The sequence below is a fragment of the Syngnathoides biaculeatus genome, chromosome 7, assembly GCF_019802595.1.
Source record: "Syngnathoides biaculeatus isolate LvHL_M chromosome 7, ASM1980259v1, whole genome shotgun sequence".
Taxonomy (NCBI): Eukaryota; Metazoa; Chordata; class Actinopteri; order Syngnathiformes; family Syngnathidae; genus Syngnathoides; species Syngnathoides biaculeatus.
The window spans coordinates 13,270,117-13,289,802 of NC_084646.1; the positions used below are offsets into that span (position 1 = coordinate 13,270,117).

A 19,686-nucleotide genomic window follows, 5' to 3' on the forward strand; every position below is an offset into this window, starting at 1 on the left:
TATCACAAAAAGTTTCTGGAGTTACCTCTAAAACTGCAGAAGACTAACAATTTCCTCTTTTTTTTTTTTATTTTTTTGTTCCCCCCACCCTGTATCTCAAAACCTAGGCACATAAAAATCAATATCAACTATCAACCCACCCTGTCATCAAGTCTTCAGCTCCCACCAAGTCTGCTTTACAGTTCAGTACATATATGAACATTGTGGGCATGTGCATTGATGTCACGATTTGTTAAATAATACAGATTTTTTTTTCATGTGTGTGAATGTGAGTATAAGGATGGTGGAAGAAAGCCACATCATGGCAAACATTCACAGCCATTAAAGGAATCATGCTAGACACACACCAAGTAGATACGGATAGGAGGTCAACAACAGCTTTTTCAAGGCTGTTGGGGAGGATTGACAATTCAAACATGTACAACGGAACTGAAAAAAAGAGACACATTGTAGGTGGAAATGTGATTTAAAAAAAAACAACAATATCCTCCTTGTCTTGAAACCTTTAGAGTTATAGTAAAAAAAAATGTTCGAAAGTGTTATTTACATACAGTCAACCTTCCAGTTTGAAAACTGCAAATTCACCTATTTGCAGTTTTTTTAAAATAACCTCCTTAGATCCCCCCCCCCCCCGTTCTTTTTTTTTTTAAATTTTCTTTCTTTAAGGGAACCAACCCCACAATCAGTTGTTGGCAGTACAGTACAACCTCGGTTCTCGACCACAATCCGTTCCAGAAGGCAGTTCGAGAAAACCGAATCGATATTTCCCACGTTATACACAATAACAACGCGCGTCGTGGATCAGCTGGTCGGGCAGCGCGCGTTATGTTATTTCCAGGTTTTGTCGCACGCGTTTGAGTACCGATTTTCGTTTGAAAACAGAAGCAGAAAAAAATCAAAATTTTCGTCCGAAAACCGATTTGTTGGAGTACGAAGACGTTCGAGAACCGCGTATTCAATCTATACCCTTTCTTATTCCTGACCAGAGGGGCACGCCTTGTTTCAACCCCCCCCCCCCCCCCCCGACAATTTTTGAATTACCCTCCCTTACGGTTTACAATTTTCCGTGCTATTACCTGCCTTACTTTTGCAATTTGCACTGCTAGAGCAACCCCAGCAGATAAAAAAAAAAAAAAAATCAATCTCCAAAAACCGTTGCACGCCCGAAAAAGTTAAGAGAACCTTTGGCTTATTCAATATTGTTTGAATATCCAGTACATCAGTACTTCCAGTAAATTTGCGTTAAAACTATGCATTAACCAGCCCTTGTGCATTCTCCGAGGCACTGCAATTTTCTCCGATCCCTGCGGCGCTCCCACAAATTTGACCAATCACGTAATTCGGCGTCGTATTCACTTCCTTGTTGATGTTTGAGGTGAAGAGGTATGGAAGTAGATTAGTGCCACCAGGATTTGAATTTGGAATGTAAAGTGATCCCATTTTCAATAGTTCCTACAATTCGCTGTCTAAAATTCACCGTCTGTGCCACCAGGCAGAACAGCCAGCCGATCGCAGTTACGCTTTTTTTAGTATGTGACGTCACCTGACTCAGAAAGCGTAACTGCGATTGGCTGGCTGTTCTGCCTGGTGGCACAGACGGTGAATTTTAGACAGCGAATTGTAGGAACTATTACAAATGGGATCACTTTACATTTCTAATTCAAATCCTGTTTCACATTATTTTTCAAATTCAAATCGTGGTGTGGTTGTTTTTCAGTTGGATTGCACATGTTTCAGGTCGCATGAGCACCCTAGACAATCCCCCGCCAGCTATTTTAACGGGCCTCCGTTGACTTTCTATGTAACTCGCACTGTAATGTTGCAGATGTGAAAGTGCATACAAAACGTGATATTACACCAGAAGAACAAAGTGACGCATCACTTTTTACTTTTAATATGGTGATTGCCGTTTCCTGCAGGGAGCCCCGTCCGTGTAGGTCCTCATTTTTATTTTTATTTTTTTTTTTTTGTCTTTATAATCATCATTGTGGCAAGTGATTGGACTCAGTAAGGCAGAAAAATGCAGGAAAGAGAAAAAAGGAAGAACATTTGAAAGTGAGAAAGGAGTTGAACTTGCTTGAAGAAGCGTTAGGAAAAAAAAGTTCTCGTCGTCCCAGTTGGGCGGATATGAAGGAAAGTTCGCGTCAGCCGAGAGTTCGTCGGAACGTTTCGCTCACTGGGAAGCGTTTTCGTTGTCCTCTATGTGCAGGATCTTGCACAGTTCGGGAGACATGTAGTAGGGTCTGGACTGGGAACCGTCGTTCCTCTCCAGGTCTTCGCCTGACGGCGCGGCGCAAATGAGAAGCAAAGTACGGTAAGAAGCTCAGTGGGGAAATGCATATTTGCAACAGAACATGCAAAGGGTTGGGGTTATTATGCCAATGCTCAGCCACCTCAAACACTTTTCAGTTGTCATCATCTCTTCTTTCGAGAATGAAAATATTCACGTTTTAAACGTCAGCGATGGTGATCAGTGTCACTGAATGTTATTAAAAAACGAAATAAATAAAAGGTTACTTACAAAAGCACAGGAATAACGTGTCCACGCACATGGAGTAGACGCTAAAAAAGCCATGTGCCACCAGGTAGGACCCCAAAATCACCGACTGCAATACCAAAAGGGGCAAAAAGTTGTATTTTTAAAATATATACAAAAAAATAATAACCGAAATGTCGCGATATGGCAAATGTCGCATTTATTAAGATGAACATGAATCTCTGCATTGTTGTCATTTTTCCACTGAAACACAAATATAAGACACAATAAACGATCAGTTTCAATGTGGTAATAGATACTTTTCACGTGACATTATGAGTCACATGACATTTTTTGTTTACCACGGCCACTGGATGGCAAAACTACATTACAGCTCGCGTGTTTTAGTGATCTTTTTTGTGAACATTGGCTTGCTTATAAGCGTGTTGCGGCCTTTTCATCGTGGTACTTCATTGTGTTGCTTATGGTTGCAAGAACGGACAGAAAAAGGGGTCTGACATTTCAGGGATTGTTGACTTTTTGCTGGGCATTCAGCTAAATTACCTCCACACTTGTTTCATATCTTTACGGAAGTCTCGCACCCGCAGTGAAACTTTGCTTTCCAGGTTTGCGGTGGATAACGTGAACCTCGTGGCTGTCGCTAGCCATAGCCTTTAGCTGCACGTTTGCTAACTGGTGGGAGCGGGCTAAGCCGATCGCTTTTTTTTTTTTCGAGCGTGAGCGGCTGAGTCACTTTTCGCGCACGCTCGGTGAGTTGGTCGCGAAAAGTATGCGTTCTCTCACCATCTCATCGCTGCTTGTGTAGTTACAATCTTTAAAGGGGAAATCCACTGGTTTGCATGCACAATGTATCCAATAAGTCATGTAATATGTACTCTATCTTGACAACGTGATGTTAAATCCTCTCTCATTTAACAGTGTTTTGAGAAGATTTTTATTGACAATTACGACTGTTGAGGGGCGCCGCCATTTTGGCGAGTCACAACACCTACGCGCGCGGATGTGACGTATGAGGTGCCGCACCAAAGGCTGGATGACGTGGGACGCCATTTATGCCCAGCGCTGATTTCTCAGATTTATCTTCATCTGATGAAGACATAGCAGTGTCAGTTGATCGGGAAGACAGAGGAATACTTCCATGCAGAGCTTGCTCGGCTGGGGAGCTCCCTCCGCTGAGCGGCGGAGCCGTGAGCTCGCTTCTCGCCGAGCTAGGAGCTCGTTCAGCCAGGGTAGCGAGCTCACGGCTCCGCCACATGGCGGGGCCGTGAGCTTGTCAGACTCCGTGTCATTCCGCCCGAAGAACCATCTGAATATTCAACATTATTTACAGCCGAGCAGCGGTGACTCGCGAAAATGGCAGCGCCCCTGAAAATTCGTAACTGTCGATAGAAATCTTCTCAAAACGCTGTTAAATGAGAGAGGATTTAACGTCACATTGTCAAAAGAGAGTACATATGACATGACCTATTGGATACATTGTTCATGCAAACCAGTGGATTTCCGCTTTTGCCAACAGCTTGAGTTCTGTCGCAAAGTGCTCAAATGAGGGAATCAGAAAATTTTTCGGAATAGGTTTTTAGCAACTTATCTTCGTCATCCTGTCTTTTTTCGCCGATCCACAGCAGGAGGAAAGTGCACTTTTCCTCTTAGGTCTGTTTTTAAGCGGTGCTGTGAACATGAGTTCGGCGTGTTGCTTGAATCTCCGCTAGGCATCTGGTAAATTGGGAGAGTTGGAACACCGTCGTCGTCTTCGTTCATTTTTTCCCCCGTGGGTTCGTTTTTTTATCTTTTACTCTGACACCATGTTACGATATTGCTGTCGTGTTCTTGAATAACGTAGACGAGAGTCCAACCTCTCTCGCTCCCGTCCTCATCGTCCTGTCTCGTCGCGCCCCGCTGATGTCGACACAATGCTCAGTTTCACATGTGGCTTCTTTCTTTATTCCTCACGCCGGCACAAGTGCCTCAATAACTTCTGGTTACAGCGTTCGTTTGTCAAAGGACTTTCACGATAAAAGAGCAAACGATAACCGTAGCCAAAACATTACAGTAAACATTTATCGCTTCCTAGTCATGATATGTAGACACATCTTGCCGTCCAAAATAAACAAACACGTGGTCGGCGTGACGTCAGTGAAAAGTATCTATTTGTGTCTTGGGCATGCAGGACACGCCCACTTTTGGTGCAGCGCCATTCCTCACCACAAGAGGGATCCAGTAGAAGTTGAGGGAGGGCGCCTCCCCTTCGACCAGCGGGATTTTGCGGGTGAAGAAGAAAAACGCCAGCACGCCTGACGCCCGTGAAATCCGAGAGGAGAAGGACGCGTTTGAGTCGATCGGCAAAACACGAGTCGACGGCAAATTCGATCGCGACGACTCACCGACGCTTCCCGCGATGAGGAGTTTGCCCAAGAACAGAAGAAAGTCCGTCACCTTGTCCAGGACGGCGACGCTGCAAGCAAGTGCACGCCAAAAAGAAAAAAAAAAAAAAAAAAAAAAACAGGCTTGACCGGAAATTCTGGAAAAATGTCTTTCAAACTTGGACAAGTAAGCAAGCATATTCAAAAATTCCGCAGCAGTCTAATTATTAAATCATGTTAAAATGGTGATCAATTGTGTTCATAATACACGTTGGCTGTGATAGCACCCTGACCACTTACAACAACCACGGAAATGTCATTGTCAGCATTGGTGGTTCAGTGGTAGAATTCTCGCCTGCCACGCGGGAGGCCCGGGTTCGATTCCCGGCCAATGCACATGTTTTCATGGTCTTTCCTTTGCCCATCTTATGGTTTTGATTGCCAGAAAAACGTTAAAGCACGATTGACCCATTCAACGTTTATGCAAATAGGCATTGGTGGTTCAGTGGTAGAATTCTCGCCTGCCACGCGGGAGGCCCGGGTTCGATTCCCGGCCAATGCAAACTCTTTTGCATCATTCCACCGCTGAACTATGAGTTCTTGGTCGATTTTCAGTATAGACGTCACATCCCTCGTGAGCATTGGTGGTTCAGTGGTAGAATTCTCGCCTGCCACGCGGGAGGCCCGGGTTCGATTCCCGGCCAATGCAACTCAAACTATTTTCGCTGTGTTTCTCTCATGGCATGAATCAAGAACGTTTTTTTTTTTTTTTTTGTATGAAACTACGGACTAAGGTGTCATCAAACACAAGTCGCACGCACCAGAATCAGGAAACAGACCGAGGTGAACTGGTCAGGCTTTAGACACAATTGTACGTTGACCGATCGGCCGCATTGGTGGTTCAGTGGTAGAATTCTCGCCTGCCACGCGGGAGGCCCGGGTTCGATTCCCGGCCAATGCAACTTAATTTTACATTTTTTTCATCACTTTAAATTTCAGTTCTGTTTTTGTCCTTGACCTGGGTAATGTGACTTCTTAAGCCGTGACCAAAAATTGAAGTCATGAGCAGCAAAAATCACACACAGCGTGTTCTGCCCTGGTTGCTCATCCGCTCAAGGTCACATTGCTGTGAGCATTGGTGGTTCAGTGGTAGAGTTCTCGCCTGCCACGCGGGAGGCCCGGGTTCGATTCCCGGCCAATGCAACCAGATTTTTTTTTTTTTTGCTGTTTCTTCCATGGCATGAATCAAGAACGTTTTTTTTTTGTCCGAAATTACGGAAGAAGGTGTCATCAAAAATGAGTCACACCCACCAAATGTAGGAAACGCGGGAGACCCGGGTTCGATTCCTGGCCAATGCAACAACAACTTTTGATCTTCTCTCATGGCATGACTAAACTTATCAGTTCTGTCTGTCCACTACTTTGTGTCTTGAGCTATGGATGCATATTTAAATTATGAGCGCTAAAATTGCAGCACATTTCCCACTAACTGCTGTCTCCTCAGCTCCCCCCCCCCTTCTTTCTTGGCTCGATTAAGTGAATCTGTACTCAAAGAAAAAAGAAAAATTCTTACCGAACAACGTTCCTCAATAAGAGGAAGAAAGCATCCTTGGAGGAGGTGCAGAAGCTCTTTCCATATATTGCTATCTGTTGAGAAGACGTCCTGTTAGTTGGCTGTTTAAATACGTCGCCCACAGAGAGGAAAAAAAAATAAAATCCTGTCACTCACCATGATGTACGCGTTTCTGTTGAGGAACTTGATGAACCGTTCCAGGCACCAGAAGCAATATTTGAGGCAGGACATCATGAAGCGAGCAAACGCGGTCTGGGACTCTTAATAAAAAACACAACCCACGCGTTGAAATTTTGCAATCAACAAAATGGTGGGGAAGGTCAGAAGAGTTCCAACTCACGCTTCAGTTTTTGATCCAAATACTCAAGAAGTATGCGGATCATTTGCACGACAGAAAGGACGAGAGCGCCGAACGCCAGCGAGCCCGTGTGGTAACTGCGACACGGAAACACAAAAACATTATTGCACACATAAAATATTTGGTACAAGTCGGCTCAAAACTGAAATGTATCTGTCCGCGTTTGCATCCATTTCCGGCACGTACTGTATGGCTCGATTGAAGGATGCAAAAAGCGGGCACGGGGGGATGTCCTTGGGCTTCCTCAGGGCCCAATAGTAGGAGGCGAAGGCTCCGGCCAGGGTGCACTGGCCCAGCGCAATGACGAAGTTGACCAGCCACAGGAACGCGAACAAATTGTACAGTTGGAGGACCAAAATGTAGCGGTAGTAAAAGCTGTCGCCGCCGTAGTGGGAAAACAAGCACTGGGAGCCGGCGCAATCCGAGTCAGCGACGCTGTCCGGACCGAACGTCTGAAAGAGCCAATGCGTTAGTCAAAACACTTCAAGAGAATAACAAAGGAAAATGTTAAAGATGACCTTCGGATCGCACATGACGTTGACCGACGGGCATTTTTCGTTTAAAGGTGTAATCACGTAGATGGCGGCGCCAGACGTCGCTAAACAGCTGAAGTGAAAAATGGTTAAGGCATACACACACTCAGTGTTCATTGTGGTACGTCCACTGTCCAAGTACAAACCTTCATTCCAAAACACTTAATATCATTTCAAACAACAATACCCTCGCCATATAAATGGCTTGGCGCTGTTTTAATTTTGGGGGAGAAAAAAAAACCTGTACACGTCCAAAAAACATTCCATAACTTCCACTAACAACCCAGGTTAAACCTCTCTCCCCACATGAAAAGCGAGTCTCAAAAACTACTTTTATATCTCTTTATATTATTCAGAAAGTACTTTGGCAAGATTTTGTGGAATCCTGAAGGCTTCCAGAAAGAGGAAAAAAACACTCCAATAGGCATCATTTTCAGCGACCGGTTGGGGATGGGGGGGAGAAATTCTGCAGAAAAACATTATAGTATTTCTTTTTTGGGTATGATTTTTTTTTTTTTTGGTCACATAATTCCAGAAATCCAACAGTGGTTGCAAAGAGGAGAACAAGTTTGATCAGCATAAAACAAAAATGAAACTCATCTGGTTGCTCAGCACGACAGACGCCACGCTGAACATGCACAAACCGCTCATCGCCACAAGGTGGCAGTACTGCCCCGCAAACGACCACCTGTACAACCTCGGCATGTTTTTGGAATGTGGGAGGAAACCGGGGTGCCCGGAGAAAACCCAAGCAGGCAAGGGGAGAAAACTATATATAGACTGAAAAAAAAACCCTCAACTTACAAACATACTTACCTGCAACATACAATCACAGACACATGCGGGGTGTCACAGATATAGATGAAGCATGTCATTATTTGTAGTAAATAAATCGGATTTCAATTCCACGTATTGCGATCGTCTTGGGAGGTTACACTGCCTGTTTGACTGTAATCAACGCACAAAGATGTCTTAAAAATGTAAAGAGCAAGTGTTATCACACGTTATTGTCACGTTGGTCTCAAGGGGTTACAAGGAAAGGATACATCGCTACAACGGCTCCGTAAGCGAAGCAGATGCACAATAGCAAAAAGGTGAAGATTGGGTAAATAAGAGCAGTCATGATGTAGCTGATGGCCCTAAAAAAAATAAAAACAAACAAAAAAGGGGTAGAACATCTTGTTTGAGCTACAGGCACGAATAAAACTTTCATAACTGGCAGGTGCCAGAGCCAAAATAGTACCAAAATCGCCAATATGCAGAAAAAAAAAAGAAAAATCAGACTTCACATTTTACTAAACTTACTTTTTCCTCTTTTACGAATCCAAAAAACAAATGGAAATGGTATAATATATAATAATAATAATAATGATATAATTACACAGAAAAATAAAAATAGCTACCGATGATGTGAAAAAAAAAGCTTCGTGTGGGGAAAATGAATTAATTTAAAGGTTCGACGCCTTTCAGGTCACTCAAGGTCATCGTACAAAAATTTAAAAGATAAAGCAGTACAATAAAAACATTTATTAAATCTGCTGAAATCTGACAAAAAATGTTTTTAATGGCTTTTTGTAAACTATTCACTCATTTTGCATTGGATGCCTGCAACACTTTACAAAAACAGCTGAGACGCGGGCATGTTTGCCGCCGGGTTTCATCACCTTTGCCTTTAACACCACTCGAGAAACATTTGGGAACTGAGGACACTAAACACAGAAGCGGAATTCTGCAGGATCATCGGAAACTCAGAACAACACAAAATATTGATAAATAGCATGTCAGAGTGGCACCAATTATTTGCACGTCGGTGGGGACGAAATCTAAATGCACCGGTCAAATTTAGTGGCTGCGGCTGCTATTATTAGCGCCATTAAAGCAGCAAAAACAAAGCAGCACGGTGCAGCGGCTTTGGAAAGTGAAGATCGCCGGTACCTACTTGCTCGCTTCCTTCAGCAATGCAATGGCGATCAGCAGCCTCTTCCTCAGGAAAATCAGGATCATTATAATGATGCCCTCGATCACAGACAGCACAATCACTTCAAAACAAGACCACAGGCCAATTCAGTTTGTACACACAAGTCGGAGAGGACCCAGTGAATCGTTAAAAGCGTACAGAAAATGAGCCACGTCTGGCTGAGCTGCAGGTAGATGCTGAAGTCTGTCTGGAAGCCGACGTCTGAGATGGGGATGTCGGCGCCCAGCGTCCCCGAAAGCCTCTTGTACTCCCAGTAGCAGTGGCCGATACCTGAGAGACAAAGAAGGAAAAAGAATTTGTGAATAAACAAAAATTCTCAAGTTCAGAAAACAATTTCACAAAACAAATTGGGAATGATTCTGAGAATTCCCACACATTTTTTTTTGGGAAGGATACACCCTGCTCCTGCATTAATGGTTCTAAGAAGTGGATCCGCGTATCCTCACGAGGGTCATGGAGAGTGCTGGTGCCTATCCCAGCTGCCAACGGGCAGGAGGCGAGATACACTATGAACTGGTTGCCAGCCAATCGTAGTGTACATGGAGACAAACAGCCGCACTCACAATCACACCTCGGGGCAATTTAGAGCATCCAATTAATGCCGCATGTTTTTGTGATGTGGGAGGAAACCGGAGTGCCCGGAGAAAACCCACGCAGGCACGGGGAGAACATGTAAAGACCACACAGGTGGGTCCGGGATTGAACCCGGGACCTCAGAACTGTGAGGCCAACGCTTTCTAGCCCCCCCAACTGCTTCCATACAGTAAAGAAATTATGTGATTTGTCAATCTAAATTCCATTTATGCGCACCTGGAGAGAACCATTACTCATTCTGGATACAAGCTACGCTTTTCAACCAACAGCCACATTATGCTTTATGAATATAGTTTAGCATAAAACAACATTTGATGCTTTATGTACGATTTCATTTGGATGGATTGAGCCGAGACAACGCGGCGGCACAGTTGCCAAACCCAGAAATGGATTTTCGTCACGGTACATTTTGATTTGATGTAAGCTGCGACGTTAAGAGGATGAGCAACAACCAGCGGCCAAGTGGTCGGCGGAACTTCGGTGGCGGCACGCCAGCCTTACGACCAAAATCCAAACTTTAACCCATCCTAAAATGCCTTAATAAAAACCTAACCTGAACAAACAAAACAGTTTTTTTATTTACTTTTTATTTGGTACAACTTTGATACATATTTTTATACATTTTTTAAATTAATTTTTAAAATTAAAGTTTTCCTTTTTTTTTTCAATTTAATTCAATTTTTTTGTTTTGTTTTTTTTTGTTTTCCAAAATATAAAAATGTTTAGTTTTGGGGGAAATTGGTTTTCTGAAATATAAAAGTGTTCTGTTTCCATTAATTCGGTTTAATTCTGACTGTTGTTGATCTGTTTTTTTAAAAATGTAAACGCGTCTCAAAATTTGTAGAAACGTAGAAACACAGCAGATAAAAACCCACCGTAGCCGACAGCAGCAACAACGCCGGCGATGATGAGCCACAGCAGCACGCCGGCAATGAAGCGCAGCAACAGGATGAAAATCAAGCTGACCACCATGGTGATGACCATCCCGCTGCCATGTCAGGAAACAAATACTAAATTAGTCATGAAAATACTGCACATACACTACAAAAAGAGACATGTCCTGTGGTCTGACGATGCTAAAACGCAACTCTTGCTGCAAGTGTTGTTACATTTGGAGGAAGATGAGGGACGTTTGCGATTTAAATTTTGAAATACAGTAATCCCTCGTTTTTCCCGGTTAATTGGTACCAAACCCACCCTCTAAAAGTGAAAAAGGGTGAAGTAGGGGTAAATGGCTTTTTTTTTTTTTTTTTTCATAGGTCCTTGTCATCTTGGGGATGTGCATTAGTACCAAGCGATTCGGATTTTTTGGGGGGGGGGGCAGCGGAAATCCGCGATGCACTGAATCCGCGATAGGTGATCCACGATGTAGAGAGGGATTACTGTAGAGGCTAAAATTACGGCCAACTATCGTGAGAAGCTCATGGAAGCATATCCAAAATGTTTGAGCCAAGTAATACAGTTGGAAGACAGTGGTACAAAATATTAATAAAAAGTATTTCGACTTCTGACTTCTAAGAAAGCCTAAAGAAAACTGTCGAAAAAAAAAACAAAAACAAAAATAATCTCTATATTCTGCCATTAAGCACATAAGAAAAAAAGCGCAAATTCAAATAATTTTGTCAATCCAAATTGATCTAAAAAGGAATAGTTTATCGAAAATCAAATCGCATTTTTTTATAGAGCACTTGGTATGCATTTCAAAGTGCTTATTTATATTTAAAATCAATTCCTTGCCACCACTCATAAATAGATCTAGTCAGATTTTTTTTGTCAGACATTGAGGAAAAAAATGTGTGCCTTTCTATAGTGTATGTAAACTTTCAATCGTACATTTGCAAATTTAGCAAGTGTGTTGAAATTTTATTAAACATCATCATCCTGAAAGGTGTTATTATATATTATTATATATTTATTATTATTGTACATATGTTATTATATAGGTGTTATATTCAGCCCCTCTCGTGTTGTAAATATGGCAAGCAAAATTCAGGAAAATCAAGTTTTTGTGCACTCTGATAGAGAAAATTAAGTTAATCCCTCTCTCAGCGTGTAAATGAAGATATTTGTGTGTTCTTTAGCAACATTGAGTGTCGCAAATGGTAAAGAGTAGCAAGTCAACTCACATCAGGATCCAATCCCAAGAATTTGCAAAATCCTCAAAGACCTTGGCACTAAGATCTTTAGCCTGCAGCAGAACGGACATGTTGCTGTCATGGGGAGGGAGAGAAATAAAAGAGGGAATTAGGAGACAGAATAACGACGATGTTTGTCAAAAATATCTTCAGTCTGTGGTGCAACCTTCAATGTTTTTGACCCTCGTCACTCACTGTACTTTTTATGACAGCCAGTTAAACGACTGGCGCTAAAGTTACCAAAGCGCTAGTGCTCAGTTAGATTCGATTTGCGTACTAGTAACTGTAATTAGCAGCTAATTGTATATTTGTTGTGTAGCATACTGCATTCAATGCATTTGCTCTGTAAAAAAAAAACACGCATTAAAAAAAATTATTAAGTACATTGAAGGTAAGGAGCTCTTACCCGGCAGCGACTTTCAGGTCATTGGCGCTAACATTGTGTTTGCTGTCCTTGAACAAGATTTTGTTGTCATTGGATGTCTTGAAATCGGGGAAGCACCGCTGAAGAACTGTGGGAAAAAACAACCACGGGGAGGGATTCAAGCGTCTCGGCGAAGAAATGGCGAGGCTGCGCTGGCGCTTTGACTCACAAGGTTTGCTTGGCATGATTATAGCTGGGCAGTCTTCATCTCGTATGAGTTGGAGTCTTTTCTGACGGGTGTTAAAGAAGACAAAAACAGCCATAAGCAAGACGACATGCAACCCCTGATCTTTGTGTGCGTGTGTGTGTGTGGGGGGGGGGGGGGCAGCTTGAGTCCCAAGCCCTGAGCCAGTCAATACCCAGAGACCGCCAATAATTAATGGCCCCCAAAAAATGGTCATATTTATCGATACAGTCATAGCTTGGCCCCATTCTACTCTCTTGTGATCACTTGTCACATGACTGTCTAGTAAATGTTCTAATAAAGAAATATTTTTATCACACTGTTAAGTGGTTTGGATAATGAATGGATATGACAATTATTTTAAGCAAATTAGCAAATATAAAAATATGAACACATCAACTTTGTGTACTAAATGGAACATATTATAAATGAACCAATATCTTAATTGGATTATTCTTCATAATAATAATAATAATAGCAACAATCATAATGATATTAATAAGTATTATTATAATTATTAAGGCGGAAGCTGGAAAGCGTTGGCCTCACAGTTCTGAGCACTCGGGTTCAATCCTCGCCCTCCCCGTGTGGAGTTTGCATGTTCTCCCCGTGCCTGCGTGGGTTTTTTTCCGTGCACTCCGGTTTCCTCCCACATCCCAAAAACATGCAACATTAATTGGACAATCTAAATTGCCCCTAGGTGTGATTGTGAGTGCGGCTGTTTGTCTCGATGTGCCCTGCGATTGGCTGGCAACCAGTTCAGGGTGTACCCCGCCTCTTGCCCGTTGACAGCTGGGATAGGTCCAGCACTCCCCGCGACCATTGTGAGGATAAGCGACAAAGAAAATGGATGGATGGATAAAAACAGTAGAGTTGGACTCAGTCGCACTCCAAGTGAAGAAAATGCTGTCCTACTCGAGTGCGCGCGGAAAAGCCAGTCAATGATTCAGCGGAAGGAAGCTGACTGATTTCCGAGAGGCTCCCACTCGCCATCTAATTCTGCGAATCTCACGCCGGAACCGCGTCACGGGCACTCAGTCGCTGCCAGCTGACCAAGAAGTGCCCTGATTTGCATCAGTCCTGTTTGAGCGCTTGATCAATGAGTCCCATGTTAAAGAGATCTATTTACGGCTATTTTTTTTACTTTTTGTTTTCATACTGCCATAAAATATTTCCATTATGTTGCTCGGACATTGGCAACATGGCACCACGTGAATTCCCAAACCAGCGTATCCCTTCTTTTTTGATCACTGCGTTTTTTCACTGTCAAGGAGGCGTGACCAGAAATTGTGTCACCTTTCACTGGACCAGTTGTAACCGTTACCGTGGCGACGACAAGTTGTCAAACAGCGCTGTGGCAATGTTGGGGGGGGGGGGTAATGTACAGAAAGAGTGGCGCCCACATGAAACATTGGGATCGAATTATATACGGTACAAGAGTACTACCTGTAGAAGCACCTATTTTGCAGTTTTTCACCCGAACAACTGCTGTATTCTAAACTTTTCCTTTATTTTGTTTATGTTTTTTTTTTTTTTGGTCTAGGCACCGATTTCAATATTTTAAATTTATATTCATTGACTGGTTTGGATTTAACTAATCCATTATATTGATTCTTGCGGACTGTGTTGCTGTGTAATTACTGTACGTTTAATGTTTTACTTATATATTGAAGCCACCCAACATTAAATTCATGATTCATATAAAAAAATCAAAGTAAGTGAGGAAAAGAGCGAGGAGCATCTCGTGCCCCTTGCAGTGTAGCACAAAAATTTCTCCACCCTAGCCCCCACTGTGACCCCCCCTGCAAAGATACACTGTTCCTGATATGCACGATTCTTACTAGAGCGGAAGGAATATGTAAAATTTTAAATTCATAATGCATAATTAATGCATGAACAGAGCACATTTACTCTAAACTTGGACCAAATGGATCAATCATTTTCCAGCAAAAATTCAGGTTTTTATACTTTTCACGATTATTATTATTGCTACTTGATTTCAAGCAAAGCAAAGAAAATGTATTTATACAGGGAATTTCACACACAAGGTAACTCAATGGGCTTTAAATGATTAAAATCATTTGAAAACAAAGAAATAAAACAAAAAGCCTTGAAAAAAAACAAAAAAATACTAATAAAGTATGATTAAAACAGCATACATTGCAATAAATATAATTTAAAATTAGAAATACAAAGAGTTTTTAATCTGGATTTGAGAACACTCAAACATGGGGCTGACGTCCCCTTTGTTGGCAACTTATTCCATTTTTTGGGCATCATAATGGCTAAAAGCTGCTTCACCATGTTTGCTTTGGACTCTACCCTCCACTATTTGACCTGAGTCCGTCGATCTTGGAACCCTACTGGGTTTGTATTCTGTAAGCATTTCTTTCATGTATTCAGGACCTCAATAGTTTGGTGATTAATAGACCAGTAGCAGAACTTTAGGCAGTGTGAGGACTTTAGGATTGGAGTGATATGCTCTGACCTCTTTGTTCTGGTCAGAACCCGAGCTACAGCATTCTTAATGAGCTGCAGCCATTTGATACTCTTTTAGGGGGAGCCCAGTCAGAAGACCGTTACAATAGTCAAGTCTACTTTAGGTAAAAGCATGGATGAGCTTCTCCTGGTCTGCCTGACACACGCAAGCCTTCATCCCTGCCAAAAATTGAGGGGTGGCAATATTGCTGCACATGCTGTTTTCTCCCCCCTTTGAAATGACTATATCTAAATTAAAAAGAAAAAAAATATGCGTAATTACTTTGGACTCCCAATTGTGCGCATGCCTGTTATGTCTTGGTTCCTTTCCAAACCAATTAAGAAGTTTCTAAAAGGGGTCTCGGTTGTCTTCCCCATGTTTTTGATGCAGTTGCAGAGTTAATGTCATTACATACCTTGAAGTTTAGCTAATAATTTGGCTGGTGTGTGTGCATGTAGCTCGATAGATTTTTCCTTTTTTTCTTTGCATGGTAATCCACAGCCAATAACTATTTCATAAAGAAAAAGTCTCATACCGTTTTCTTAATGTCAGTGCCTGGTTTGCAGAATTGCTTATAATACTCCTGGGTATCCTCGCTCATCCCGCTATCGTGAAGTGTTGCATATCTGTCAGGGCACTTGGAGACGCAGAGCTGGGGAGGGCGATGCAGAGTCTTAACAGGAAGGCCCATCAATCTTGTATAACCGAGCACGGAGGAAAAGTCGGAAAAAGATCGGTGGCTCGGGGCCTGCCGATCAACGTCTTACCTGGGTTGTAGGGCACTGGAGGTTAATCAGCGCCGCGGGGTTAGTACATCTCAAAATGTTGACGTAGAACAATTTGGTTTTGTTTCTGCGGGTGAGCAAAGACAGGGGTCGGCATGAGAACGGCGGTGTTTCATCGAGACGTATTTACACATGCATAAATACTGAGCGTATTGAATATTTTCGCAGTTTGCCGTCCTGGTGACACATTGTGGGACGATGATGACTCACACGTATTCGTTCTGGCCGCAAAACTTCCCGTAGCTGTCGGTTGGGTAGGCCACCTTCCGGGGGTCGCCGTTGAACCAAGCTGAAAGGGTGACAGCGAACACACTCGATTGTTTGAGCATCGTTAACACGAAGTATGGTTCTGACATTTTGGCGTACTGGGTTGCCCAAAAATAAATTTAACTTTATGCGACCAGTAGAGTGACCCGGATGACATGCTATAAAGATGATATAGTAAATCCGTAACCTTCGAGCAACACACACCGAGTGGCCAAGAGTTTTGTATGGTTATCCCCTTGTATATCTCCGAGTAGAGGAGTTCAAGTATCTTGGGGTCTTGTTCACGAGTGAGGGAAGAATAGAGCGGAAGATCGACAGACGGATCGGCGCAGCGTTTGCAGTGATGCGGACTTTGTATCGGTCCGTTGTGATGAAAAGGGAGCTAAGTCGAAAGGCGAAGGCCTCAATTTACCAGTCGATCTACGTTCCTAGCCTCATCTAGGGGCACGAACTGTGGGTCGTGACCCAAAGAACAAAATCCCCGATATAAGCGGCCGAAATAAGTTGTTCTTTATAGAGGATAAACATAATGTGCCTCATTATGTCTGTTTGCAAGTGTTCCTCCACCGGTTGTGTTCCAGTGGTGAGATGAGAACACAGCTACATCAATGCTTTTTGTTAGCCTCTTTATGCCATTCTGCATTGTTTGCTAGCATTAAGCTAAATGGAGTTTCCTAAGGCTATCTGAGGTTTAGTTTGACAACAAACTTCAACTGGCAAGAACCAGTTTGAAGGTTCGTTTTTTTGAAGAATTGTTTATTATTTGATTGTTGTGAAGAGAGCTGAGTTATCTGCCACCAGAGAGCTCTTGTATTTAATTACATTTTTGCCTCCAAGACAAAGCAAAATACATATCATCTGAAAAATGGCTCATACTTACATACTATATATATAAAAAAAAAAGATTAAGTCAGGTCATTTATTGTGTCATTAGAAATAACTGTCACCAAAGAAGTGTAATTCAAACTATATTTGTATTGCGCCAATTTCATCAGAGCCTTCTGAGTTCAGCCAAGGAGGTGAATTTCATTTTTCTTGCCAATGTTTGATTTGATTTTTGAGCTACGGGCCAAAAAAGACCTGCTATTGGATTTCAGTGGATCTGAAGTACATCGTTGTAGGATTGCTATCTGGGCTTGTGACATTGTTGGTGTAAAGGAAGAATTTTCACATCTCTTGTAATATAATGCAATCTCAGTTTTCCTACATAAAAAGACGTGACTCAGACGTTCATTTCCTGGAGTCGATGTGTGCTCATTCAAAGTATTTCCTATGTTGTGTATAAAGTCTTCAATAGATGATAAAGCATATTCTATAATGCCTGGTTTTATCAAACAACTCGAGCCGATAACTGATCAGCAAAACTCCACAACATCAGCATAAAAGATCCTCTCAGATGTCAGCCCTTCAAAATAAAATGATGGCGCATAAGAGCACAGTTCTACCACACTAAATGGTGTCTTATTTGACAGTCACACGCAGTAAACAAGGATAAAATGGTTTGGAGTGTGACACCCAAATAAACCACGAGATGAAATGTTAATACTGTTACATATTTTTAGGATGTTGTGCTGATGCTGCCCCAACTTCCCCAATAAAAAAAAATAAAAATAAAAGAGATTGCACGAGATTGCATTGCTTTTGTATATTGCATGAATGCTTTAACAATTAATGATCTCGAGACAAGGATGCAAATGAGGCCACAACGCAGAGTGAGCGATACAGCAGCCATGCTGTTTATTAAAAGAAGAACTCGTCCTCAGGGGTAGCCAAGTTGATCAACACCCGCCGTGTTTCCCACAAGTTGACTTGTTGAATAAACCGCCCTGAGGATGCACGCTTGTTTTTAGTCTGGAAGCGCTTCTGCATCTTCTCACATTTTTTTTTTTTTTTTTTACACTCAATCAGTACAAACACCTCAAACGAAACACCGCAGGCAAAGATATTGTACGTCGTTTGAAAAGTGAGGAAAAGTAAAAAGTCTCAGCTCCTCAGGAGGCCGCCGTAGCATTAAGTCGTTCTTTCTCATTGGATAAAGAATATATGTCTGTGATTATTGTTTTATTTTCTGTCGGACATGTGTTGGCAACCTTCCGTTTGTGTTAAAAACATTTGTTCCGTTCATTGCAGATCCGCCAAACAGCACCAGTTTAGCTATCTTAATAAGGAAATTAACGTGGCTCTAATGTGTGTGACACCGATGCGATTATTTGGGTTCTTCCAACGATATACCGTAATTTCCGGGCCACAAGCCGTGATTTTTTTATACGCTTTCAACCCTGCGGTTTACGCGGTGATGCAGCTAATTTGTGCATTTTTTCGAACGGCCGCAAGGGGGGCACTCAAGCGAAAAAGGTAAGAATGAGACCGGTGTAATATACTGTATGTACCGATTAAGTGACTTTTACCGGTCCTGTTAGCGCTGCGCTAGCGTTAGCGCCGTCTTGCTGTGTTACTGGTGTGTCTCAGTGATATTTACCGGTAAGTTTTATATTAATCGACCCTGTTAGCATTAGAGCTCGCGCTAGCGTTAAACTTTTTTGATGTACCATCTTTCTTTGTAAATATCTCGTGTTTCAATGTGGGCACTTGCGGCTTTTACACAGCTGCGGCATATGTATTTACCAAATGATATTTCCTTTACAAATGTACTCGATGAGGCTTTTAACCAGGTGCACTCTGTAGGCCGGGAATTACGGTAAATTATAATAGAAAGTTAAAAAAGGATTGGTGGACTAATTCAACTGGTAGTGGGATTAAAAGTAATGTGCTTTGATTTGAAAAGTTACCCGATCTTGGGCCAGGCTCATTGTTCTTGGCAAGAATAGCTAAAATATGCTAGCAATCGACACCCCCGTCCCTGATGATTTCAATAGCATAAAGTCATTTGAAAACACCATTAAAAATAAAGGCTTACAGATATTTTAACTATAATATTTTTTTGGCAAACAACCCAGATTAAATTTAGCTCCTCCCCCCATTTTTTGCGACACATATCCACATATGAGCGTATTTGCGTGCGATTACGAAACGTGCGGTATGATCAGCGGCGGCGTGTCACACTCACCCACAGTGCCAAGTATGGTGTAGCCGACGATGACAATGATAAAAATGACACAACAGATCACATCTGTGCGGCCCCTGCAAAGATTAAAAAAAAAAAGAGTCATATTGGAATTTAAAATAAAAAAGAACTATGAACTAGTTTTGAACTGGTGAACTTAATTCAAAAATGTTGACATTATGAAATATTAACTATTTCATTTTTGACAAAAAATTAACTCTATGGTTTGCCAAGAAAATGAACTCTACCAACACATTGCAATATATCTCGCAGGTTTTAAAAATCAATTGCAATGCCATTTAAAAAAAAAATATCATGCAGCCCTGGTGCAGTACTTTGCACAGAGACACCCATGCAATATGTTTTGAGAAGTGAGAACTGCTGTTGGCACTTTATGGACTTTCTGAGACTCCGGAAAAAAAAAAAAATCCCTTCAGGGGTGAACTGTCCCACGG

The 19,686-nt window shown here is 42.1% G+C and overlaps 1 protein-coding gene and 5 non-coding genes across 7 annotated transcripts in view; 5 read left to right on the forward strand and 1 right to left on the reverse strand.

Annotated features, from left to right (window-relative positions):
- Positions 1-1,656: 1,656 nt before the first annotated feature.
- Positions 1,657-19,686, reverse strand: part of LOC133503117 (choline transporter-like protein 5) — a 36,120-nt gene continuing 18,090 nt past the window's right edge. The window contains exons 3-22 of one of the 2 annotated variants that reach the window (XM_061824336.1): positions 19,235-19,308; positions 16,111-16,189; positions 15,883-15,967; positions 15,651-15,767; positions 12,622-12,682; positions 12,435-12,540; positions 12,020-12,103; positions 10,769-10,881; positions 9,438-9,569; positions 9,261-9,360; positions 8,368-8,460; positions 7,307-7,394; positions 6,975-7,240; positions 6,771-6,865; positions 6,587-6,690; positions 6,431-6,504; positions 4,879-4,949; positions 4,700-4,788; positions 2,522-2,606; positions 1,657-2,280 (exon numbers count right to left, since the gene is read on the reverse strand). In XM_061824336.1, the coding sequence (XP_061680320.1) occupies positions 2,174-2,280; positions 2,522-2,606; positions 4,700-4,788; positions 4,879-4,949; positions 6,431-6,504; positions 6,587-6,690; positions 6,771-6,865; positions 6,975-7,240; positions 7,307-7,394; positions 8,368-8,460; positions 9,261-9,360; positions 9,438-9,569; positions 10,769-10,881; positions 12,020-12,103; positions 12,435-12,540; positions 12,622-12,682; positions 15,651-15,767; positions 15,883-15,967; positions 16,111-16,189; positions 19,235-19,308 (2,023 nt within the window). In that variant the 3' untranslated portion in view covers positions 1,657-2,173. Of the gene's footprint in view, positions 2,281-2,521; positions 2,607-4,699; positions 4,950-6,430; positions 6,505-6,586; positions 6,691-6,770; positions 6,866-6,974; positions 7,241-7,306; positions 7,395-8,367; positions 8,461-9,260; positions 9,361-9,437; positions 9,570-10,768; positions 10,882-12,019; positions 12,104-12,434; positions 12,541-12,621; positions 12,683-15,650; positions 15,768-15,882; positions 15,968-16,110; positions 16,190-19,234; positions 19,309-19,686 lie in introns of both variants that reach the window. The other variant, XM_061824335.1, reaches the window with a different exon arrangement.
- Positions 5,183-5,253, forward strand: trnag-gcc (transfer RNA glycine (anticodon GCC)). Its single transcript has one exon. It is a non-coding gene; the product is annotated as a tRNA-Gly (tRNA).
- On the forward strand, positions 5,349-5,419 carry trnag-gcc (transfer RNA glycine (anticodon GCC)). The gene has a single exon. It is a non-coding gene; the product is annotated as a tRNA-Gly (tRNA).
- On the forward strand, positions 5,496-5,566 carry trnag-gcc (transfer RNA glycine (anticodon GCC)). Its single transcript has one exon. It is a non-coding gene; the product is annotated as a tRNA-Gly (tRNA).
- trnag-gcc (transfer RNA glycine (anticodon GCC)) lies at positions 5,748-5,818 on the forward strand. The gene has a single exon. It is a non-coding gene; the product is annotated as a tRNA-Gly (tRNA).
- Positions 5,990-6,060, forward strand: trnag-gcc (transfer RNA glycine (anticodon GCC)). The gene has a single exon. It is a non-coding gene; the product is annotated as a tRNA-Gly (tRNA).